The 24,970-nt window shown below is 36.1% G+C and overlaps 6 protein-coding genes across 6 annotated transcripts; 3 read left to right on the top strand and 3 right to left on the bottom strand.

Annotated features, from left to right (window-relative positions):
- Positions 1-425: 425 nt before the first annotated feature.
- On the bottom strand, positions 426-2,652 carry LOC107880438 (putative pectinesterase 29). Its single transcript, XM_016791959.2, has 5 exons — positions 2,465-2,652; positions 2,121-2,280; positions 1,037-1,243; positions 694-932; positions 426-588 (listed from the first exon to the last, which is right to left on the bottom strand). Exons 1-5 carry the CDS (start codon positions 2,650-2,652, stop codon positions 426-428), a joined length of 957 nt encoding a protein of 318 aa, XP_016647445.2.
- A 448-nt stretch (positions 2,653-3,100) lies between these two features.
- LOC103336340 (putative pectinesterase 29) lies at positions 3,101-4,708 on the bottom strand. Its single transcript, XM_016791955.2, has 5 exons — positions 4,521-4,708; positions 4,272-4,431; positions 3,830-4,051; positions 3,451-3,692; positions 3,101-3,326 (listed from the first exon to the last, which is right to left on the bottom strand). The coding sequence occupies exons 1-5, from the start codon at positions 4,706-4,708 to the stop codon at positions 3,164-3,166; spliced, it is 975 nt and encodes a 324-aa protein (XP_016647441.2). The 3' UTR covers positions 3,101-3,163.
- A 1,598-nt stretch (positions 4,709-6,306) lies between these two features.
- LOC103336128 (GTP-binding protein, HflX) lies at positions 6,307-10,355 on the top strand. The gene is made up of 13 exons (XM_089055042.1): positions 6,307-6,762; positions 6,894-6,959; positions 7,084-7,145; positions 7,287-7,376; positions 7,463-7,575; positions 7,685-7,753; positions 8,208-8,352; positions 8,437-8,492; positions 8,598-8,648; positions 8,773-8,827; positions 8,916-8,972; positions 9,265-9,384; positions 9,459-10,355. The coding sequence occupies exons 1-13, from the start codon at positions 6,360-6,362 to the stop codon at positions 9,945-9,947; spliced, it is 1,776 nt and encodes a 591-aa protein (XP_088911168.1). The 5' UTR covers positions 6,307-6,359; the 3' UTR covers positions 9,948-10,355.
- Positions 10,356-10,854: 499 nt separating this feature from the next.
- On the top strand, positions 10,855-13,594 carry LOC103336136 (putative pectin methylesterase CGR2). Its single transcript, XM_008239170.2, has 7 exons — positions 10,855-11,111; positions 11,309-11,466; positions 11,624-11,663; positions 11,828-11,869; positions 11,984-12,358; positions 12,824-12,879; positions 13,244-13,594. The coding sequence occupies exons 2-7, from the start codon at positions 11,353-11,355 to the stop codon at positions 13,394-13,396; spliced, it is 780 nt and encodes a 259-aa protein (XP_008237392.1). The 5' UTR covers positions 10,855-11,111; positions 11,309-11,352; the 3' UTR covers positions 13,397-13,594.
- A 191-nt stretch (positions 13,595-13,785) lies between these two features.
- LOC103336145 (Pentatricopeptide repeat (PPR) superfamily protein) lies at positions 13,786-16,401 on the bottom strand. The gene has a single exon (XM_008239178.2). The coding sequence runs from the start codon at positions 16,280-16,282 to the stop codon at positions 14,120-14,122; it is 2,163 nt and encodes a 720-aa protein (XP_008237400.1). The 5' UTR covers positions 16,283-16,401; the 3' UTR covers positions 13,786-14,119.
- Positions 16,402-19,818: 3,417 nt separating this feature from the next.
- Positions 19,819-22,897, top strand: LOC148921016 (F-box/kelch-repeat protein At3g06240-like). The gene is made up of 2 exons (XM_089042884.1): positions 19,819-21,388; positions 22,712-22,897. The coding sequence occupies exon 1, from the start codon at positions 20,079-20,081 to the stop codon at positions 20,970-20,972; it is 894 nt and encodes a 297-aa protein (XP_088899010.1). The 5' UTR covers positions 19,819-20,078; the 3' UTR covers positions 20,973-21,388; positions 22,712-22,897.
- Positions 22,898-24,970: the final 2,073 nt, after the last annotated feature.

Here is a 24,970-nt window from a genome sequence, read left to right as displayed (position 1 = left end):
AATGGCAAATAAATTGTGGCTAAATGCGAATGCATGGAAAATTTGGCTGTTTTCAAAGGCATGACCTTTCGTTCATACTGCTTAGACATGATGGAAGCAGATGTAATGGGGCTTCGATTGCTCCTTTTAAGCAAACTTTATAGCAGACAGATTGCACCTGAGATCACAGAGAAGGTGAGGATGGTGTGGATGCAGATGGACAGATGTATAAATGGCGATGAGAGAGAGGGACTTGAAAGAAAATGTCTAGGAGAGGAAAAGCTGTGAAATATATATATGCATTCAAACTAAGACCACATAACTTGTGAATATATGTGGCCTATATTATTCCATTGACAAGAAATTTTACACCCAATAAAAGGATTGATCATTATTAGTAAGTGGCCTATATTGTTTTAGCTTGCTCAAGGGGTTATACAAAGGCCTTATTTTGGTTGCTTTTCCAACCATCCCTCTTTGTCTATGAAAGACGCTGTGTTTGTTAAGTATGCGACTTCCTCATTCGATAATTTCTTCTCCCATGATACACGATGCGACATGTCTGCTCCAGGTCCTTTGCAATTCACTTCCGAGAATGTGGTTAAATTCCTGTAAAATAGTGTTTAAAAGAAAGAATTAAATAAATTGTAATCTAGTTCATAGTTTTAATATCCTCTACAAACATTTAAATAAAAAAAAAAAAAAAAAACTTACAGAGGACCAGTTAGCCACTCGGACCAACCCTCCGGGGTAATTATATTTCCCATGTACGTGGAGGCAAACACCACTCTTGAGTAATTTCTGTATGGTCTTCCTAAAAATATAGGGCCTGTTCCATTTACATGGCAATCCTTGAATACATAACCAGTAGGTTCATTTGCGGCATTTCGACCCTGCGCTGTGATAAAACCAGCTAGGCCTATTCTGTCTGTTACAGATATTATCTTGCATTTCTGCAAACAGAACAGAATGTAAATACAAGTAGGTTTAGAAAATGTTCGTAAATGGTATGAAAAACTAACGGATTAATTATGAAAAAAGGGTAGGAATTTTTAACCTCGTAAATAGACTGGCCGTTGCCCCAAATAAAGTCTATGGCACCTTCGACAAAGCAGTCATTGAAATAGTGACGACCAAGACCATCATGCAATGTGTCTTGCACACTAATGAACGTACAATGATAAAAGCTTGCTTTGTCGCCCGTAAGCGAAGCCGCAGGTGCCTGAATAATTTTCTTTCCATTATTGGGACGGTTATATGTATTCTGTCATCATTAGAACCAAAATTATTTACCAGTTTAAGGATAAACTCAAACATATATATAATTTACAGCACTTTTCTTTTAAAAAATATTGAAAAGCTGATATGATATTGGAAATTTTCTATTTTATGCAAGGGGATGGTTATAATGAGCTCTTCTATTTTATGCAAGGGGATGGTTAAAAAATATTGAAAAGCTGATATGATATTTCTATTTTCTATTTTATGCAAGGGGATGGAAATTTTCTATTTTATGCAGGAGAAGCAGCCCGGGTAAGCCCTGGGTCTCACCAGCCCAGGCAAGTCCAAGAGCAGATTTTGTTTGGGCTTTAGCCAGAAAACGCTGACGTCAGCGAGCCAAAAAAATTAAAAAAATAGAAAAAAATTTGAATTTAAAAAAAAAAAAACTAAAAAATTATGGATGTTTTCCCTATAAATACATAACAATTTTATTTACTTTCCACTCCAAATCCTCATACAAACTCTTCTCCTTCCAATATTTGTAAATTGTAATAATTTTTTTTTCTTGCATTTGTAAATTGTTTATATTTTCTTCCATATTTATTTTGTTCTTGCATAATCATTTTATTTCTTGCATTTCTAAATTGTTTATATTTTGTTGCATATTTTTTTTTTCTTGCCCTTGTCCTAGCCTTTTGGGGTGGAATCAAAAAAGGCAAGGCTGTCATTATTCACATGAATAATAGTAGACCTTGCCTTGCCTTAGCCTTTTGAGGTAGACATGCTCTTAGACATGGAAAAACGTGACTATTAATAAAAAGGTGACCATTGCCCAATTTTTTTTTTCAGTACAAAAGTGAATATTAATAAAGTTATAAATATTATAAGCGTATGGTAGAAATAATTATATTTAGGCTAACCTTGAAAACTATATTCCGAGCCACAAAATTATCTGCTTCCAATTTGAATGTAGGACTTTCCACAACGTTGCCACCATCTCCATATTCAACCACGCTAGGATATTTAAGGTCTCCTTGAAGAATTATGTAGGGTTTGTCTTTAGGGATCACAATTTTTTCACTGCATATGAAAAATATCGCATGGTTAGGTATCAAATTTATCGTACAAGGCGAAAATAAAAAACTAAGAAAAAATATGCAACTGTTTATTTATTTATTTTGGGTCTAAACTAAAGGGAAGATTCATTGAAAAGGCTAACAAGTCAAACAAAGCAAGAAAAAATAATATGGAACTTAGTTCTTACACATAAACACCGTGGTTAAGGAAGATGCGGGTCCACAATAAGTTGTTTGACGGGATAGAGTCGATGGCTTGTTTCAGTGTTGTAAAATTCCCTCCACCTCTCTTATCAACTAGGATGGTTCTTGAAACGTCGGGTTGTGCATTCAAAGCACTCAAGAAAACTGTGAGAAGAGCAAGTATTGTTGACATATTGCTGTGCATCCAAAGCACTATTTTCTTGGCATAGTTAATTAGAACACAATTTGTTCATCTTATATAGACAGAGATTAAAGAGTTTGAGAGCTGGGGAAAACAATTTTGTTTTGGCAAATTGAATCGAGCACATTATTCTGCGTCTGGTTTTGGAAAGATGTGCTTGATTAGTTCATTAACGTGTGGCATGTTGTTCACACTTGCTCTTCTCTGTATTTTTCCGGATGGGTTTTGCACAAAAGTTTAAAGTGCACATTTTGCAAGGAATATTTATCAAAATTAGAAGAGTGTGAAAACCTGATGACTAAATTACATGGATATCATTTGTGAATTCGGTCACAACAATATACATGCAAAAAGGAAATATGTTGACTTAACATACCATACACCAACTTTATTCCATTCATATTACACCTAATACATTTATATATATCAGACCGAAACAAATTAATGAAGACCCTTTGGATGAAATTAGTTTCCTTAATAAGGGAGGATTAATTATAAGGGCTTAAATCGGTTGTTTTGCCAACCATCCATCTTGGTCTAGGAAAGAAGCTGTATTTGTAAAAAATGCTACTTGTTCATCTGTTAACTTCTTCGTCCATGAGACACGACGGGAAACATCTGCCCCAGGCCCTGTGCAATTCACCTCCGAGAATGTGATTTTGTTCCTGTTAAAATGTGAAATAAAGAAGAAGCAAGAATTAAAGTTTTAGTCTTGCATATAATTTTAATATTCTCCTTCTCATGAACAAAATATCACATAGGAAAAAAAAAAGAAGAAAAAAAACTTACTCAGAACCAGCATGCCATGCTGAGGTCCAGCCCTCTGGGGAAATAACATTTTCCATAAATGTGGAGACAAACAATACTCTTGCATAAGGTCTGTATGGTCTTCCTAACAAAGTATGGCCTGTGCCTGATACATGGCAATCTTTGAATACAAAACCAGAAGTGTCTTTTGGGTCATTACGACCTTGGGCTGTAATATAACCAGGTAGCCCTCTTCTGTCTGAAATTGATTTTATCAGGCATTTCTGCACACAATTTGATCCAATGTAAATGCATGCAGTTGATTATGTGTTAGTTTTTCGTAGAAGAAAATTTTGAACTAAATTTTATCTAAATTAGGGTTGTCTAAAGGAATAGGAGAAAAAGGTAAAGATTTTTTAACCTCATAAATTGACTGTCCATTGCTGAAAATAAAGTCTATAGCTCCAACAACAGTGCAATTATAGAAATAGTGCCGGCCTATGGCATCACTCAATGTATCTTGCACGCCAATGAAACCACAGTTATGAAAACTTGCTTTGTCTCCACCAATGAAAGCCGCAGGAGCCCAAGTAGTTTTCTTCCCATTGTCATCAAGTTTGATAAGATCATTGTTGTATGTATTCTGTAAGAAACCCAAATTATGAATTCAAGGATAAATATCATGAGAGTGATTTCAAAATATATTATGTATACACGAATATATGATCGAACAGAAAATGAGATGACATTATATAATGATCCAAAACAAGTGATTAATGTCATATTAATTTATTAATACGAAAACAGGCATTTCTGTATTAGAGAAATACGGAAAAGGATAAGGTTTAGGAGAGACGCTTAACCTTGAATATAATATTCCGAGCTACAAAATTATCTGCAAATAGTTTAAATGTAGGGCTTTCAACAACATTGCCACCTTCCCCAAATTCAATCGAGGTAAGCTGGTTAGCCTCTCCTTCAAGAATAATATATGGTTTCTCCTTAGGGATCACAACTTTTTCCCTAGATGGATGTAATAGAAAGCATATTAGGGCTTGGAATCCATAACACAACTTGGAAAATAAAACCTAATTTGAAAAAGTATTACTTACGTGTAGACACCATGCTTAATAAGAATTCGTGTCCACAATGAGTTATTTTCTGGTATGGAATCAATGGCTTGCTGCACTGTTGTAAATTTTCCTTGACCATTCTTATCGACTATGATGGTTCTTGAAAGTGCATCTGATGCACCCAATAAAAAGAAGAGAGCAAATATTGTTGATATAAGCGACTCCATATTGCATACAAAACTGCAAGGCAAGCTTAGCAGATTTGCAACAAAGACAATGGCAAAAGAAGATGATGAAATTCATAATCTTATATAGATGGATAAAAGAAAGTTTGAGTGCTTTGTAAAACAATTATTTGGCTGACATTTTGGATTGAGTCCATCGAATCTGCTCTGCTCTTGTGTCGGTTTTTGGAAAGATATGCATGTTGAGATCAAAAAATAGCAACTATTCACCCACGAAATCTTCAACAATTAATTGGAATTTTCTTTTGGGTACTAAATATTTGTTAGGATTTTCCGTACTATAAGTATACATTTTTTTTGCCTTTTCAACTAATATACATTAATTTGACATCTGACAGTGCTGTTACTGAGGTAAATTGGCATGCCATTGCATGGCAGCCAATAGTCGAAGGCAAGAGATATGAAAGGTGGAGGAATTCCACGTCGTATTTATATGTTGGCTTTCGCCGACTACGGGTATGGGGAGAAGACAATATTTATTTGGATTGACTCGTGGATGTTATAGTAATATAATACTAGCTTCTAGTACTTTTAGCATCGACAACACTTATAGAAATCACTTTCAAAATGTATTTTACTGAACACTTGAATTTTTGATAGTTTGATGTGCTTATAATGAACAATCTTATGAGCATAAGTGCTCATTTGAATTATGTTTATATCAATTTTTAAGGCGATATTATGAATTATTGAGGTTTTAAGTTGGGTGTAACAAAGAGAAGGTTTCAAAGTTGGGTGTCAGAGAACGAACACACTGTTCCAACAATTTGACTTAACCAATATCTATATTGTACTTCTTTGATAGGGGTGTACATCGGTTCGAAACCCATACAATTTTACCAATCCGCATTCGATCCAATATAGATTGGATTATGATTTTTTTATCCGATTCGATCACATTAGAAGTTTAAATCCAATCCGATCCAATTAATATTGAATTGGATGATTGGTTTTCATAGTGGAACAAATAATAATGAAATATGAAACATTTATCGTCCAATTTAATATAATTAAAAATTTTAAGAGACGTAAATATAAAATATAAATGAAATGCTAGAGAAAATTATTTTGATTTTATAATCTATTAAACATAACCCCATCAAATTACTTAAAATGTTTATAACTTTCTTAATGAAAATTACCTAATGAGCAAAATAAGTATGAAACTAATTAGATTGAATTGGATCCTCACAAGAAAATTCATCATCCAATTCAATCATGTCGGTTTTAGAAATTAGGAGATCCAATCCAATCCAGATTAAAATTGGATTATTGGTCGATTTGGACGGATTGGATTGAATCTTGCACACCCCTTTTATTTCATTACATAAACTTCTAGTTTCTTTATATAAAAAAATTAAAATATATGAGCAAAAATCGAAATCTCATATCATATTAATAGAAGTTGACAAAATAAAATAAAAAACCATTTAAAAAGAACAACTTTTCATAGAGAAAAAAAAATTCTATAACATTGATAAGCCCAACTTCCTTTGGTATTGGGTTTCTCTTGGGCCCAAATGAAAAGCTTACATTGATAGGCCCAACTCACCGTCTTCCTCTAGCTCACTTTTGCAAATCAAGCACACCAGTTTACAACGAAGAAGAAGGAAAATTCACACGAACTGTTCAAATGCTGAGAACCATTTCTCTCTCGCGGAGTACTCTGAGGTCCTTCTCCCAAACCCGCACCCATCTGTGTTCAAACCCAAGCCAAACCCCATCTCCACGTTCAACCCCTTCGATTTTGATTTCCTACTCTTTTTACTCGACGTCATCGAAGCAAGAAAAGGAGGACAAAAACGACGTTGCTTCGGTTTTCAACAGGGACCCAACAGTCCCTCCCAAGCTCTTCGTGGTCCAGCCTCGTCTTCGCCCCGATAACTACTTGCAGGCCAAGCTCAACGAGGCTCTCTGCCTCGCCAACTCTCTTGAAGAACAGCGAGATGGGTACTTCGATGTCGATTTTTTCGATAAGGAAATACCTCCCCACATTGTTGTTCAAAACCCAATTGTTAGACACCAAACTCGAGCAGGTCGGTTCTTTAATTGCCAATATTATTTTCAATTCTTTTGAAGTAAACTTTAACCCCATTTAATTAAGTTATGCGATTTTCACTTAAACTGGGTCAGCGTATGAAAATAATCACAATTTTGCATTGTGCAGATACATATTTTGGCAAAGGGACTTTGGAAGTTGTTAAATGCCATCTAAATGCACTGGAAGAAAAGGAAAGAGGCTTTCTTTTGCTGCTGTTGTTTTTTTTGGTTTAGAAAGAGGCTTTCTTTTGCTGTTGTTGTTTTTTTTGGTTTATTTTTCTCTTTTGTGTTTCAAAATTTGTCTAAATTTTAACAGGGTGAAGTGGATGCTATATTTGTGAATACAATTCTTTCTGGGATTCAGCAGAGGAATTTGGAGGCAAGTAATTCTGCATATGCAGTTTTTTTTTTTTTTTTTGGGTGGCCTAAGAAAATTAGAGCTCATCTGTCCCACACTAAAGTTTATATGTAGAAAACTAAAAAATGGTATTGATTTTTATATTTCTGTTTCGTGTGGCAGAAAATTTTGGGAAAACCAGTCTTGGACCGTGTGGGTCTTATAATAGAGATATTCAATGCTCATGCCTGCACAAAGGAGGGCAAGCTGCAGGTTTTAGTGCTATCTTTGGTTAAGGAGTTTGTATTTTAGTGAAGAGCTTTGAAGGATCATTTATGGCCCCCTTTTGATTTTTACAGGCTGAATTAGCAGCTCTAATGTATAAGAAAACAAGACTTGTACGACTGCGTGGCAAAAGTGGACGCTCAACTTTTGGAACGGATGGAGAAGCTGAAGTTGTTAGTGCCCGAGGGTAATGTATTGTTAAATTCTGAAAACTTAAATGCAGCAGAGATTTTACTAAGTTATTTTGGTCATGTGTACTTAGAGAAGATTTTGTCTAAATGGGGTGTTAATTGCAGGAGAGGAAGTGGGGGACGTGGCTTCATTAGTGGTGCAGGAGAAACTGAACTTCAGCTTCAACGACGAAGGTTCATTTCCATGATTCTCATATCTTATGTTAATATTTATATCTCGTGCTCTAGTTTTAATGGGCCCTTGACTGCAAGTGGCTGTTTCTTTGTCCTTATGAAACAAACGTACTCGTAACTGCAGATGACAAGTTTCTCCCACTAAAGATTTGTGTCAATTGATATTTCAGACATTTCATTTCTAAATGGTGTTTTTCTTATCAACCACTGGACTAACTACTAAGAAGAGTTTCTTTCTTACTTTTTTCCTTTTTACTTGTTTCATTCTATTACTTTTTTTTTCTAGGTTAAAGTTCAAAGTTGAGCAAATACAAGCATTAACTGGAGTCATACTGAGCTAGGAGTCTATTCTTACAATATAATTGATGACATAAAATACTTGGTTAACTGTCTGTGGTTTATGGTATATCTATTCTTGCATATGTGCATCCACTTAATAGCACTATAATCTCAGAATTTCAGAACGGAGGAGTAGTCTGTTACTGCAAATTCAAGAGGTTCGACGAACTCGAGCTGTGCAACGTGCTGGTCGGAAGAATCGTGGAGGCTCTTATGGTCAAGGGTTACCTACTGTTGCTGTTGTTGGGTATACAAATGCTGTACGTGGTCTAATTTATTATATTTTCTTTTGTTATTTTCACACAAAATTGTCCAAACATTTAATTCCTCACTTCTTGTGATAGGGGAAATCCACATTAGTTAGTGCCCTCTCAAATAGCGATCTTTACAGTGATTCTCGGTAATATATTCCACTCATACAACATGTTATTTTGACCTAGCAGCCATATGTTATTTAAGCCTTGATCTTGGCTTTTAACATATTGATGATGTACTATTTTTGCAGATTGTTCGCTACGGTTGATCCTAAATTGAGAAGTGTTTTTCTTCCTTCAGGGTATATGACCATAAATGATAACTTTTTTTCCCATTAATTGTATTTTGGAATTTTGATGATAAGTTGTTGCTTGGATGAGTTTCTGGATCCTGTTTTACGCTAATGGTGAGTATTTAATGTTCAGGAAGAAAGTGCTTGTAAGTGACACAGTAGGATTTATATCAGATTTGCCAGTGCAGGTATATGGAAAGCATGTTTAAACTACTTTCTTTCATTTTCTGTCTTACCACTAATCCCATTCATCACTTATACAATCTACTTTTGTAGTTAGTGGAAGCATTTCATGCAACTCTAGAAGAAGTTGTGGAAGCTGATCTCCTTGTGGTATGACTAATTTCTTGTGCTTTCATTTGGGAACCAGGGACTATTTCAGGTTTTTCCACATGTACATTTGAACTAGATTTGTTGATACACAATACAATGCGATAAAATTAAGTTCCTACTATTGATATATCTCTGGGCTTCTGTTCGGTATCCCACATCATCTGATATGATATGACATAGAATATATAAAACACAGTAGCAGAGAGATTAATATTGCTGGTGTGGGATTTGAACTAACACTGAAAGTGGCTCCCAATATGACACATCTAATAGATGTTTCTGTACCTTGCAGCATGTGTTGGATTGTACTGCTCCCAATCTAAATGAGCACCGTTCGACTGTATTCCAAGTTCTTGATCAAATTGGTGTATCAAAGGAAAAACTTGAAAACATGATTGAAGTTTGGAATAAGGTATTGCTAGTCTCTGCACTTGTACACTACCTTAAATAGAATGAAGATTAAAAAGAACTGCATCAATTCCACAGATTGACTATCAGGAGGAGGGCATGCATTTTGATGAGTGTGTTGATGACATTGAAGATGGTGAGGCTAGCAGTTTCTCAGGAGAAAAAGATGATATGGATTCTGAGCTCTCATCAGGAGCCGAAAATGATGAGGCTTTTGAAGCTATTGATGACCAAGAAGGTGATTACTCTGACGGTTGGTTGGCATCAGAAGATGTCGAAGATCCTTGGGGTGAAGGTGGGTCCTGTACGGGCTTGAAGACTATAGACGACCAACAAAGCGAGTGTCCAAAGGACTGGACAACAGAAAAGCAATTGCAGTTACAAGTTCAGTCTGGTCCACATGTTAGAACATCTGCTTTAATGGGAGTTGGGTTGCAAGAGTTGTTGGAACTCATTGATGAGAAGCTGAAGGAGGCCCCAAAGGCAAATGTTGTGGAAAGGGATCCATTTGATCGAAAATGGAGGCCTCCTCGGACAGAGGAGGCTGGCGTAGCAGTTGAACAATGATAAATGTGAATATACATTTTGTTCATGTATGCTATCATCGAGCAGCGCCATAGGATATATAGTTGGAATTCCCATGTACATGGGTCATCAACAATTATACAGGAGCTCTTCGAAAGTAGTGTTGGCCTGGCAAAATGTTCAGACAGTACTCTGAAGGTATTCAAGCACCTTGAGTTGGCTGTTTTCTCTTTTTGGAAAAGATTAGGCCGCAGTACTTAGGTATGATTTTTGTAGCAAAAACTCTTGTACCCACTTCTTAATTAGAAAAACCGAAAAACAAAACGTGCCGACTCTGGGATGGTATTGTATAAAACAAATGAAACACTGTCACAATGGTTTGTTTCTCAAAGCTATTTGTATCTTGAAAGATGGCCTAATAAGTTAGCGTCTCTAGTGTTATTCTTTAAATCCAATTCTTGGTGCGATTAGAAGTTGTCTTTTGGTAGCGTTTATCCGCCTTTCAGAAATTTTCTAGCACTTATTTGAATCTTTAGGGTAGCTCAAATAAGGATGATCATTATTATTTTTAATTTAGTGGTATTTTTCTTCTCAATTTTAAAGGAAGTTCAAATATTCCCCTTCCTCTTTGCAAAGCCTATTTCTCGTTTTGACTAAGAGAAATTTTATTTCATTTTTATAATTTAAATGATAGACAAAAACTTCCATATTCCTGTTTTATTGCCCCTCTCTTCCCGGCGGGGATAGAGAAGTATTTCTCCAAATGATAGGGTGATATGATTCTGGGCCCCATCCAAGCAACCTGGCCCAGACCAATCCATTGTGAGTTTGGCAAAAGGAAAACGAGGCCTGTTATGAAGAGCCTAAAAGTCCACAATACCCCTTACCATTTGCAAGCACAAGATCCCGCCGACACATGATCCCAATGCCGCGTGCGACAGCCATTCGTATATACAAGAAGGAAATACATACACAACGTACACTCGCAACTCGCCTATATGACATGTCTCATATCTCCGTTGGTCTCTTTTAGATTTCGCTCTGTTTTCAACTCTCTCTCTTTCTCTCTCAGCTAAAAGCAAACCCAAGATAAATTTTGTTTTTTAAAAAAATCAAAATCAAAATCAAAATTTGCAGATCTAAGATCCAAAAGCATTGCCATTGAGCAAATCCTCAATGTGGTGCTCTCTTTTGTGGTGATCTAAGGTAACTCCCGAATTCAATTGAATTTCTCGCTCGTTTCTTACATTGCTCTGTTATTGGCACTCTGTTTGTTTCGCGGGAAAAATGGGAACCAAACGAATTGGTTCCGCATTCATAACAGTATATGGATCTAGCTTCATTTTGTATATGTTTGTGGCCAATTTTCATTCGTATCTGTAAATTGTGTTTTCTGAAAGCAGTGTACAGTATTTTCGGATTCGTTGCCTGTGAAGAAAGAGCAGCCATGTCAAGGAGGGCGGTGGGATCCACACGCCGCAATGGAAACTTTCCGTTTGCTGGAGCCTTCAATTCAAAATCCAAGTCGTCCCCTTTGCTATCCATTGGCCTTGTAGTTGTGGTGAGTTTTCTTGGATTCAAATTTCATTTCCTTTGTATGCCAATTCATTGCAATTCAGTTTGTGCTGCTGAGTGCGTAGCTCCTTTATCATTTTAAACAATAGAACGGATTATGAGTTTCTAATTATGTTTTGTTGGTTTTTGGTTGAAATTCTCAGGGAGCGATCCTAATTGTCGGCTATGTTTATAAGGGCTTAGGTTTGTATTTTAATTGCTTGCATTAACAGCCCCTATTTACATTTACTGATATGGAGTTTTTTAAATTTTGGTGAGCTAGCTGGACAATGCTTTTTCGGAGGTCATTGATTCTTTGAATTCTTACACATGTATGCGCCTATTAATGTTTGTTCTTAAAAATTCAGGTGGCTTCGGAGGGGGTGCCAACGTAGTTAGTAGAGTTGAAGGTGAGTTTGGGGCCTTTTTCTGCTTGTCTTGTCAGGTTCATGTTCAAGTGTTAGCAATTAGTATTCTTCAGATACTTGTAATAATAGTGTTTGCCCATTTCCTTCTATAATTAGGCGATTTTTCATGCACGCTAGAAGTTCAGAGAGCAATACCTTTCCTAAAGAAAGCGTACAGTGGCAGTATGCACAAAGTTTTGCATATTGGCCCTGATACTTGTTCAGTTGTGTCTGCACTGTTAAAAGATGACGAAATTGAAGCATGGGGTGTGGAACCATATGAGATAGAGGATGCTGATAGGAATTGCAGGAATCTTGTGCGCAAAGGCATTGTGCGTGTGGCTGATATAAAGTTCCCTCTACCCTATAAAGCAAAGTCTTTTTCTCTTGTGATAGTGTCAGATGCATTAGATTACCTCTCCCCAAAGTACCTGAACAGGACTCTTCCAGAATTGGCAAGGGTTTCTTCCGATGGTCTTGTTATTTTTTCAGGTACTTTACTATAAAGTTCATATAGCTTGTGCAGTGTCAGGGTTTGTTACTAGAAATTCTTTTCCTGAAATGATTAGAAGTTCATATGAGATAATTGCACTGTTATCAAAAGATTCACAATAATTAATTGCACTCCAGTACTTCTCTTTTGGTTGATTCATTGGGTTAAAATGAATTTAGAGATGTTTAGCTATTTTAATCCTTGCAGATACATACAGACACCAGTCAATTGCATTGATCCTAAGTGGATTAAGTCAATATGTTAATTTATACGGCCCTTGGCTTTAGATCTCTTACTAAAGATACTGGACCGGAGATATCCTGATACTAAGTCTTTCTGACCATAATTATTTACCGTTAATGTTTTGAGGTTCTTTATTCCCACAGAAAGTAATAAATTTCTCTTAATCTTTTGCTTTTGGTAATAATCATTTCTAATTTCACTGCTATTACTTTTATGTTTAGGTTTCCCTGGTCAACAGAGAGCTAAAGTTTCTGAGTTATCCAAATTTGGACGCCCGGTAAGTGCTCTGCCCGTGTGATGTCATCATGCTACTTTGCAGTTGTTGGATTACCACTCTTACCCATCTGGATATGATATGTACTGTAAATTGGATGGTCATTACTCCTGATGCTTATCATTTGCTTGAGATCAAATTTCAACCAAAATCATATCCAAGTGGATAAGTTGTTTGTTGACAAATGAAGGGGCTATATAAAGCTGGGTCCTGATCCTTATGTTAAACTTGGAAATAATGAAAGGAGATGTAACTTTTATGATCACTCTATTATAATTTGGTTTTAGTTATAGAAGCTTTAATAATAATCATCAAGTTTGTATCTGCCTGATTGACCTTCTGACTGAGATATCTTTGTTTCCTTTAGGCCAAAATGCGGAGCTCCTCTTGGTGGATACGTTACTTTGTTCAGACCAGCTTAGAAGAAAATGAAGTTGCCATCAAGAAGTTTGAGCAGGTCACAACAAAGGAGTCATACCAGCCAAGCTGTCAAGTGTTTCACCTTAACTCATATCACTAATTATAAAAATCATAGCATCTTTTATTCATTAAGTTTTGGTATGCCACAAGGCTGATAAAGGGAAAAGATTGTTGTAGCTGTCATTTAAAAACAAGACCTCTACTGGGTTGTTTTGGTATAGGGTGATTTGTATTCCGCCTCAAACTGATTTGTATTCCTTTTGATTATAATGATTGTATCCAGGAATTGATTTTCCTACTGTCTTTGTTTTTTGAATCATTCGATTCCGCCTCATCACTAGCAATTTTGTTACAACCGTACTTGAACAGGATTTGTGGTATTAGGTTGTGCTCTGTCCTTGAGTTCTGAGGAGACATGAACCTAATTCTGGTAGATGAATTGTGACCATGTTATCAGAGCATGATTAGAAGTTATCGAGTATTTGTAGCTGCATGAAAAGAAAACGAACATCCATTTTAAAGTTTCTTGATCAGAAGAAGTCTAATATGACCTAGCTGATTCTATCTTTTGACTTCTATCTCGTTAAAAGTAGGGTTGTGTTACACAAAAATCAGGACCAATAATCAATTCCTATAAACTTGCCCCAAGGTAGGAATTTGATGATGTATTTTGCCTGGTTAGAGGACTCGGAGCCATGAATCTAATGCATCTTCCATTGAAAAGCTAATCGCTTGGTTTCCTTGAAAAGTCATTCATGTCATGCTTGTAGAATCCGATCTTCATTTGCTGCCAAAAGAGAACTGAAATTCACTAGCAGAAATATCACCAATAATCCCCACAAGAACAATGCCCTTCCTTAAAGCAATGAAACCTGTGGGCATCTCTCACAGTGATTTCCCTCCCAGCAATGGCAGAGATAAATTTGATTGCATTGTGGCAATCCCCACAAATCCTCAGGTTCTTCACCACAAGTATAGGCTCTCCCTCTCTAGTCGAGATCAACCCAAACGCAACAGCTAGCTTTTCACTGTGATGCCCCAACCGTATCTCCTTCTCTCCTTGCACAGATTCATCGTCCTTTACCAAGGTCCATCTTAAATCAGGTACATACCCCGCTCGCTTCATCTTCCTTGACATCTCTTCCAAGTATTCATGAATATCTTTAATCATCGGGTGGGAAATTTCTTCAGCCACGAAAACGTGTACCCTCTTATTCACCTCAATCCAACTACAACCTGGTTTTTTCTTCACTCCTCTATCTCGCATAAGTTTTCTAATTGTTGCTACTTCTTCCCATTTTCCATCTCTAGCGTACATATTTGACAGCATCACATATGGAGCAGCATTTGAAGGATCCAGTTGAAGAAACTGATTGGCTGCCTTCACTGCTAGTTCAATATTTCCATGTGTTCTACATGCACCGAGTAATGTAGCCCAGCCAACAGAGCCAGGGCTGAATGGCATCGTCTCAATGAGTCTTTCAGCTTCATCCAGTTTGCCTGCTCGACCTAGAAGATCAATCATGCATGAATAATGCTCCGCTTCTGGTTCAATCTTGAACTTCTCCTTCATCATATTGAAATACTTCTGACCCTCCTCAACTTTTCCAGTGTGAGCACAAGCAGAAAGGACAGAGATAAAGGTTATACTTGAAGGAACAATATCCATCTGAAGCATATGTTCAAAAAGCCGTAGTGATTCCACTCCGATCCCATGCTGTGCATAACCTGCAATCATCGAATTTAAAGAGACAGTATTATGCTCTGGCATCCTATCAAATAACCTTCTTCCATCATGAAGATTCCCGCATTTGGAGTACATTGTAACAAGAGCATTATTCACTGAAACTTTATTAGAAGGGATATCAGATTTGATTGCTAAGGCATGAATCTGCTTCCCCTGGGAGGGAGATGACAAATTGGAGCATGCACTAATCACACAGACGAAGCTGCAATCATCAGCACAGTGACCAACACGTTGCATTTGACGGAAACAATCTAGAGCATCTTCAGAGAACTCATCATTTTGAGAATACCCAGAAATCATTGTGTTCCAAAGAACCAAATCCGGATAAGGAATCTCTTCAAATAATTTCCTACAATCTGACATGCCACCAGCAGCACACTTGGAATATAAATCGATCAGGCCACTCCCAACATGTGAATTCTGGTGGAAACCAGTTTTGATCAACTTAGCATGGAACTGAAGTCCACCCAACAAGTCCTCCACACACGTAAATGCAGTTAAAACACTTGCCAATGTAAACATGTCGACCTTAAATCCCCTCCTGACCATTTCCTGAAACAATGCCAGGGCTTTCAACCCTTGGCGGTGCTGGCCATATGCCACAATCATGGAATTCCAAGACACTTCATCTCTTACCTCTCCCATGACATAGAACACCCTCTTCGCCTCCTCCAAAAACCCATTTTTACTATAGTAAGTTACAAGCGCATTGTTTACAGAAATATATGAATCAAAACCACCTGACACCGCCACCGAATGCAACTGCCTAATCAAACCAATATCATCACAACAACCCGTGATCACAGCAGAGATGGTAAACCCATCCATGTCAAGACCCATGTTTCTCATCCCAGTAAACAAACTCAACGCCGGTTCAGTCTCGCCGCGATCGGCATAAGCAGAAATGAGGGTGTTATAGGAGACCAAGTCCGGATGGGGAATTTTATCAAACATTTGGTGGGCAATGTGGGTATGGGACTCTTTCGCATACGCAGCGACGATAGCATTGAAGGAGAAGACATTGGGTTCTTGGGTCTGGTCGAAGGCGTTCCGAGCAGAGGAGAGACGGCCACATTTGGAGTAAAGGAGGATGAAGTGGTTGGAAAGGTATGTGGAAGGAGGAAGGAGGGACTTGAAATATAGTGCATGGAGAGCTTTGCCTGTAAAGAGGTCTCTCTCGGCTATGCATGTTTTCAAAAGGTGGCGAAAGTTTTGCAAGGCACATGACAGCTGGTTCATCTAAGCCGGCTATAAGACTAGTTCCTTCCCATGTTTAGACCCTTAAGGACTGCAAGCCAAAATGAAAGGGTTAAAAAATAATTTTGGTCGATGTCTTTAGTTTGGGCTTCTGTTTAGTTTCTGTCTTTTTTATCTAACTTAATTTTTTTACAAGGTGATGTTTTAAGCTATGTACGTGTAGGGGAATTAAATTCGAGAATCGGGTGTAGTCAACTGATTTAACTCACATCTACTATTTCATATTTTGTCAAACTTATGTTAATTTTAATCATAACTTTTTTAATTTATGATAAGAGCTAGTGGGTGAATATCAGTAGAGCCAAGTGGCGATGAATGATAGAGCTAGTCTTGCATCATTCTTTAATGTCAACATCTAGTAGAGCCTCTTTGCAATTCAATGTCTATTAAATCTTGATGTTCATGTAATTAACTAATTGCATTATGCTTAAGGATCATATATTTGAAACAAATTTTGACATAATTTTTGAGTCATTAAATTATTCCACTTTTAATGAATGAAATTAAACCTTATGACATAAATAAATTATTTAAAATAATTTTCTCTCTCATATCAATTTTCTCCAAAAGGTAAATTTCTCTCAGCAAAGTAATTGTCCTCTCTCCCTGTCCTGTTATCTGCCAACTCTCTCTTTCATCAGACCCAAAAACCTTCTCTCTCTCTCTCTCTCTCTCTCTCTCTCTCTCTCTCTCTGCTTTAACCGCTCGAAGTTTTGTCTCTTGATCTTCTAATGAGATTTGAAGAATTGTACACACACACACACACACACTCTCTCTCTCTCTCTCTCTCTCTCTCTCTCTCTCTCTCTCTCTCTCTCTCTTTTGCTTTAACCGCTCGAAGTTTTGTCTCTTGATCTTCTAATGAGATTCGAAGAATTGTAGAATAATTATGAAGATTTTTGTTTGCTGCAGTACTATTTTCATTTTTGTCGAAGACAATTTCATTCCAAATGCTAGAGATAAAAAAGGAAACACAGCTGGATTGAAAACAAAGAAAGCTGAAGACAAAACAGGCCCAGCAAGCAAGAAACAAACAAACTAAAAAAATCCTACATATTAGGTGAAAAGTTCCAATTTTTCTTTGGTTTTCGTCTTTTTAAAAAAAAAATTTAAAAAAAAAAAAAGCTAATTTGGGTTACCTTCTAATAAGCTTGGATATCATGATGAAGAAGAATGATATCCAAATAATATTTTGAATTTGCACAAACTTCCAATTTACAAGTTTTTCTTTTTACAAGCTTATCATATTTTGAATGATATCCAAGTTTTTCTTTAAGGCTTGAGAAATGATGGTAAAATTGATTCGCATAACTCCAATTTACAAGTTTTTCTTTTTACAAGATCAGGGCGATACATTTTTATGTGTTAAGGCTTTTAATGGCTTGGTTCAAAGTTTGGAGTTTCAGAAATGAAGCTACACAAAGCAAATATAAAATTGCCAACATCTAGTCCTCACTCATCTTTGTTGAAAGAGAAGATTAAAATCCTAAATCCAAAACCCAAAAATTCAGAAACATGAACAACAATATGAAAGAAAGATAGAAAGATCAACACGTTTGTTTTTTTGTCTGATGAAAGAAAGTGTTAGCAGAAAACGTGATAGGGAAGAGAAAGAGGACAGAGAGAAAAAATGCTTTTGTGAGAGAAATTTAAGTTTCCGAGAAAATAAAGAGAAGAGAGAGAAAAATACTTTAATTATTTTTTATGTAAAACAATTATGTCAGATTTAATCTCGTCCATTAATAGTGGAGTAATCTAATGGCTCAAAAATTGTGTCAAAACTTGTGTAAAAAATATGGTGTCACGGATCCACCACCATGAATATTTTAAAGAGAAAAAGAAACAAATGAATTTCATATTTTAAATCTATAGCAAAGTTTTATTTATTTATTGAAATTGTTCTTAATTCTCTAGCAAGATTTATTTTTTGGGTTTCAAATTAACTCACTTGTGATAATGAATTTCATCTAATATTTACTCGCTACATAATTTAAATCAGAATAACTAATAGAATTCTTTCAAAGCTGAACTAAGAACCATATTTGAAACTCAGTTAAAATCATGTGCTTAAAAAACTGATAACAAAATGGGAGCTTTATTCTTTTCAGTCAACTGTAAGGAAATGAGCGTTGAACTCAAAAAACTGAGTTAATTGACAATCTACTTAGGTACGTATTATATATCCGTTGACATATCTGTTGCTGGACAATCTAAACACCATACATATTTTTTTTTTGGGTACAATTACGTAGCAATTCAATTAAGAGATAAGTCATATACGCATTTTAGCACTAATGATATAGATAAACACTACACTATTTAATTTCTATAAATAAACCCAAAAAATGATAACTGGCCTTATTTAATTTAATTTTGATTATTAAATTACTTTGATGCCCTATTAAATATTTTGGGTTTTTTATTTATGAGTTTTGGGGTTGGGTTTGTTTTAAGAAATTGATGACGGTTTTGTAATTTAAAAGAAGTTAAAAGCCTCTTTGTTATGTTGTAAATAGGCTTTGGGTGTGTTTCTAAAGTCCATTTCATATAGGTTTTTTTATTTTTTATTTTATAATTTGGGCCCCTATATTGGGTATAATAGTGAATATCCCTTCAATTAATTCTAAAATTTGTCCTTAGTATTAATGCATTTTTATTATAATTAAAAAATAGTATTGTCAACTTGTATATGTTCTATTAGCAAACATGAGCTAGCGGTTGTGTTCACGACTCTGCACTCGAGTTTGAATCCCTCTTCCCATAGTTTCGATTACATTAAAATAGAATAGTGCTTGTATAAAAAAAAAAAAAAAAAAAAAACCTTGTATATATTCTATTATAACTAACCAATATTATTAATAACTTATATAACAACTGAAAATGCATAGAGTGATGTTAGGAAAAGATGGTACAACATCAAGCTTGATCGTTTAGGGCTAATTGTAGCGCTTGTGATAAATAAAGTTATAAGTTTTTTAGTTTTCTTCCAAAAAGAAATTAACTAAATCGTAATTGAAGTTGGATTTGGTTAGTTATATCTTAATGGCGTGGTGGCACGTGTCACATAATTTGAAAATCAAATTTAGTGTTCCTAGCATTATTAATTTACGTATTGATAGCGAGTTTGTTACGCGGAGCAAAAAATGAAAATGGAGCGTATAAGGAACACTCGCGGGAACTGGTTTAGCGGGAAAAATAGCAATTGTTTCATCATTTAAAAATAACATCCATATTCCAAGAACTACACCAGTCTGTGAGATATCTGGGATTGAGATCTCACAGGTAGACCTTATTCTGCATTTCCATATAAACCACATAGCCTTATCCTTTTGCAAGACGTTAAAATAGAGGAAGATGCTCACTGTACCAAAAATAAATGTTAAAATAGGGGAGGTTGGTGTGTCAGCGAAAGCGTTACCAACTTCGTCAGGCTTAGTATACTCGAGCTTATCTTCATAGTCTTCTACACTCTTCTACATCTCTTCTTCCAGCTCGATCTTGCCCTGCTATTTCTTTTTGCTCTCTCTCTCTCTCTCTCTCTCTCTCTAATCACAGGTGAAATTTAGATTTTCAGCTGCTGGAAATCAATTTCTTTATGTTTGTTTATAGATCTTACATGTTTGTTGATTTTTATGGTTAGATCCGTTTCTTCTGTGTCTCTAGATCAAGCAGGTTTGTGTCAAAATCCACCTAGCCCTAGATCCGCTCACCCTAAATATCAGCTTTCTCCAAATCTAGGATTCCAGCCTTCGGGGGACAAAAGAAAAAATTAAGGACAATGCCGGTTAAGAAGTTATTCAAGCAACACATACCTGAAGAAATGACACTCAGAATTCTCTACAGGCTTCCAGTAAAATCCTTAATCAGATTCAGCTGCGTTTCAAAACAGTGGCTTTCGACAATAATCCATGATCCGGAGTTTGCCAAAACCCACTACAAACTAGCGAGAGAGCAGCAAACCCTCAGCCACAGACTCCTCGTTTCCACCCAGTCCTCCGGACTCGAATCAATAGACTTGGAAACAAGGTCGTTTGGAGACAATTCTGGGGTTAGAAGGCTGAGCTCCCCATTCAATGAACCGGGCCATTTACGTTTTCTGGGATCGTGCAATGGTTTGGTCTTTGTATGTCAAGGTTCTTATGAAAATATGTCTATTTGGAACCCGTCGACTGGGTTCCTCCACAACTTACATTTTCCAGATTTTTTGTCGCAAGGGGAAGTAACATTTTCCAACCATGGTTTTGGTTATGTCTCGGCCACTGACGACTACAAAGTTCTCGTTGCTTGTTATGAGCAAGAAGGTGATGAGGCGATTGGTGAGTACTTGGTCTACTCATTGAGAGCCAACGCCTGGGCAGCGATTGAAGACCCTCCCCATTATTACCTCAAGACAGGCTACACACAGGGGGCTCTTTCAAATGAGGCGCTCCATTGGCTCGACCTATTGGACGAACAACATAGACAGCGTATCCTGGTTTTCGATTTGGCAAAGGAGGAGTTTTGGTACATGTTGGCTCCTACTTTTGACGAGGCTGCCGAAGAGGTGGGCGAATTGGGGGAGGACGCCGAAGTCGCCGACCTGGAGATGATGGACATGGATCAGAGGTATTGGATCCATATAGGGGATTTTTCTGGGAGGATCCCTTTGTCTGTGGCTTTGGACGGCGGATAAGATGTATATCGAATTCTGTGTGATGAAAGAATATGGTGTTCATAATTCTTGGACTAAACTATTTAAGTATAGTGTTGCCGATGATCTTGGTCTTCCTGATATTAATCCATTAAGGTGTTTGAAGACGGTGTTCCATACTGAAAGTGGCACAGTTGTGGCGATATGCTATGACAAAAATGAGTTGATAAGGATTGAGAAGCTTGAAAACGTCGTCGTTACCAGTCGCCGCTATCCAGCTGGGGAGGTTTTGGAAGAAGTGGTGCAATATGATGAGAGCCTGCTTTCGCTTATTGAGTACCAAAACCCAACACAAGGCGGAAATGAAGAGCGAGATTCGACCCAAAATAATGAAGAGGGGGCTTCCACCAAAAATAATGAAGAGGGGCCATGATTGCTTTGCCTGTGTCGAAATTCTGGTTTGTTACTCTTCATTTGAATCTTTGACCTTCTTGTTTTTATTGCTCTTCATATGCATTTTAAATTGTTACTTGTTTATTTCTGCTAATTCATTGTTATTGATTATTTAATTTTTGGATAATGCCTTTGAAACTCAAAACATGATTTTCTTTTGATGTGTGTGCTTCACGCTTTTTTTGGACAACATATGAGTGTTGTCTTTGGAAAAATTTGCCAAAGACACATACACAAAGTGTCAGATTTCATGGGATTAATTCAGTGCCATGGTTTATTGGAGGTTTCTAGAGACTAGAGGGTTAATCTAACTAGATATGTACAATAGATATATCCACAACGTGGATGGTACGGATCCATTTCGAAATATGATTCAAATTCATTTAGCCTCTTCATACATATGATTGGTTAGAACACATAGAAGACGTAGAACCTAGAAATTGGAAGAATTGGAGAGAGATGAATGAGAATGTGATCAACTATTAGGAATGGGGGAAGTAATTGAGAACATAATTTTTTTTTTTGGACGAAGAAACATGAAGTTAGGAATAGGGAGAGAGGAATGAAAATGGATCAACTACTACCCCTAATCAATCTAGCTTCTGGCTTTATAGGTATAGATTACATATTATATATGGAACCAACATATATTTGATTTCTTATGTGAGGGGAAGTCATGAATGAAAATAATTTCAACACCCATGTGTTAGCTAGTAAATACAGGAGAAGTAGAAAGTGGAATAATTCTCGTACTCCTTCCTGATAAGTATACGTGCCACTAATGTGCTCGAAGTATTTATAAAATCAAATATTCAAGATGGTTATATCTTTTTATTCTGAAGAGGTTGAACATGTTTATCTTCTGCTTTATTTTTTATTTTCATGATTTCTATTACTCGTCATATTGTTTTCATACAGCATTAATATGTTAGCTCACAAGATTACTCCAAACAACTACCAATTATCTGATGTTATTATGCAATAGGTATTAAAACTGTTTCAGTTCAGATGAGTGAGTAATTAATCAGAGTACTCTCATTTTAACTTATGTACAAAACACCATTTAATTCTCTTCTAGCTAGGTTAAAGTTTGTGACTTGAAGTGATACAAATCCATATAAGTTCTGCTCATTATGACTCAGAGAAAATCGTTTTCCGCGTTTTAGAAACATGTTCATTAGCAATAGCTGAATAGAGAGATAAAAATAAGCAAATAAAATTGATGCTATATTGATTCCCAGATCTTATTTTCTCGTCTTATTACAAATTAAAGTTATCTACACTTTGATTTCCTTATAACTCAGTTTATTTCTTGTGTGCATGTGAAGACTGATAGCTAGCTTTGCAACTCAAATTCTGGTCGATTATCCTCCTTCGAATCGGTTGCAGTTGTTGGCCTTTTCCAGTACCAACTTCAGTATGGATCGTTGTGTTTTCTTTGAACTGTATTATTAGTTCGTGTTTGTGTCTATCGTGTTCTCCATTCAAGTAGATTGAGTCATCTCATTTACCAAACTCTTATATTAGTTCGTGTTTGTTTAATTAGATGTAATGTGCAAGATTGGAATGACAATGGTTGAAATTGTTTATGATTCGGAAAAGTGCATGTGGTATTTGTCATCTTGGGTTGTACATGTGAAAATTATTAGAATATAATGTTCAATCCAAAACAACTGGTAATGAGTGGAGAGACTTAAGATCATTTGAACTATTAATGCAAGATTACCATCTCCAACGTATACGTCTATAATTTTATTCACTAGCCACTGATATAAAGGATACAAATGCATAAAAGTGGGCTTTGCAAATTTTTTAGAAACTACTAACATAACATTTGACAATGGGCCAAATACTGGGTAACATGCATCCATATTAGAATGTGAGCATCTAACCCAAAAGCAAACACTTGGTTCCTGCATTTTTCATTTTATTTTTTTATATTAACATTCTCCATTAGTTCCGTGTCACTTGCTTCCTGTAATTATCTGTTGGTCGAAGAAACTAGTTGGTGGTTTTAGCGTACATAGTGTGGCAATTGCAACGGGACATAAGCTTTTGATTATTAGGTTTATGGGATTATTTTTAGGAAATTGCAACTAGAAGCGTCATTCAAGTATTCTTCATTCAAGACTACCCTCCCTAATGATATTCTTATGGATATTCTCCTTAGGCTGCCGGTGAAATCTTTAATCCGATTCAGTTGCATTTTGAAATGGTGGCGTTCTTAAGTAATCTTTGACCCAGAAGTCACACAATCCCATTTTAAATTAGCGTATGTTGGTATTAAACTAAGTTTTGCTTGAGAATATGATTGAGAAGAATAAGAGATTTCTCACAGTGTCTATTCAAGATAAAAGAACTAGGCTATATAGCCTTTATATGAACTGAAACCAACAGAAAAAGCTGAAGCACTATCCCACTAATAACAAGTCCTAATCTCATGGGATACTGGCTAGAGAAACTGTTAAAGATAAACCCAACTACTTCCTACAACTTAGAGATTATTCAAACAACTCAAAAATAAACAACTAATAATAAATAAACAACTAATAATAATATCTTCACATCATCCCTTAAACTGAATGCGATTAAGCAATCAGTTTACATATGAACTTGAATAGACTCCAAATGAACTGCACATCCTTCTGAAATCATCTAGCTTCAATGTCTTTGTTAGAATATCTGCAACTTGTTCTTGAGTTCGGCAATAAACCAAATTCACCACTTCTTTTTCAGTGAGCTCCCGCAGAAAGTGAAATCGAACATCTACATGCTTACTTCTTCTGTGCATAACTGGGCTTTTAGATAACTTAATAGTTGAACTATTGTCACGGTATATTAGAGTAGAGTCATACTGTGAACAATGCAACTCATTAAGTAATCTCCTTAACTGAGCAGCCTGACATGCGCATGATGCAGTAGCAATCAATTCAGCCTCAGTTGTTAAAAGTGTAACAACTGGTTGTTTCTTTGAGGACCAAGCAATAGTTTCTAAACCGTACATAAAAACATACCATGAAGTACTCTTTCGATCATCTAAATCACCAGCATAATTACTGTCACTATATCCTAACAGAAATCTCCTTTCAATCCTTTCTTGTAGAACAAACCATAATATGTGGTTCCCTTCAAGTATCAAAGTATCCTTTTTGCTGTTTGAAGATGCACTTCAGTAGGTGATTCCATGAACCTGCTTATGAGACTAACTACATACATTAAATCTGGACATGTATTAGTGATGAGAGTCTCAAATTACATCTTTTTAATATTATTTTAGAGACTTTATGATATAATTTTGGCTTAATAAATATAATTTCACTTGTTGTTACATTTTATTCTCACCAACCGGATTTATGAATTTTCTATATTAATTTGGTGAACTTGATTAGGTGAATTTATCTTCTGTAGGAAGTTGGAAAGCCAAGAGATGAAGACATACATTTGTCCAAGTTCAAGCTAGGTGTGAAAAGAATTGCTGGCATATTTTATTGAAGAATTGATTGAGGGATTATTGTGATTATATAAAGAAGTAAAGAGGGAGAAGAGAAGACAAAACCGTTGAAGCTAGAGAGCCTATTTCATGTCAT

This window comes from Prunus mume, linkage group LG1 (assembly GCF_029339155.1).
Source record: "Prunus mume cultivar Tortuosa linkage group LG1, ASM2933915v1, whole genome shotgun sequence".
Taxonomy (NCBI): domain Eukaryota; kingdom Viridiplantae; phylum Streptophyta; class Magnoliopsida; order Rosales; family Rosaceae; genus Prunus; species Prunus mume.
Note: the sequence above shows the minus strand (reverse complement) of the source record. Positions and strands in the feature narration are given on the sequence as shown.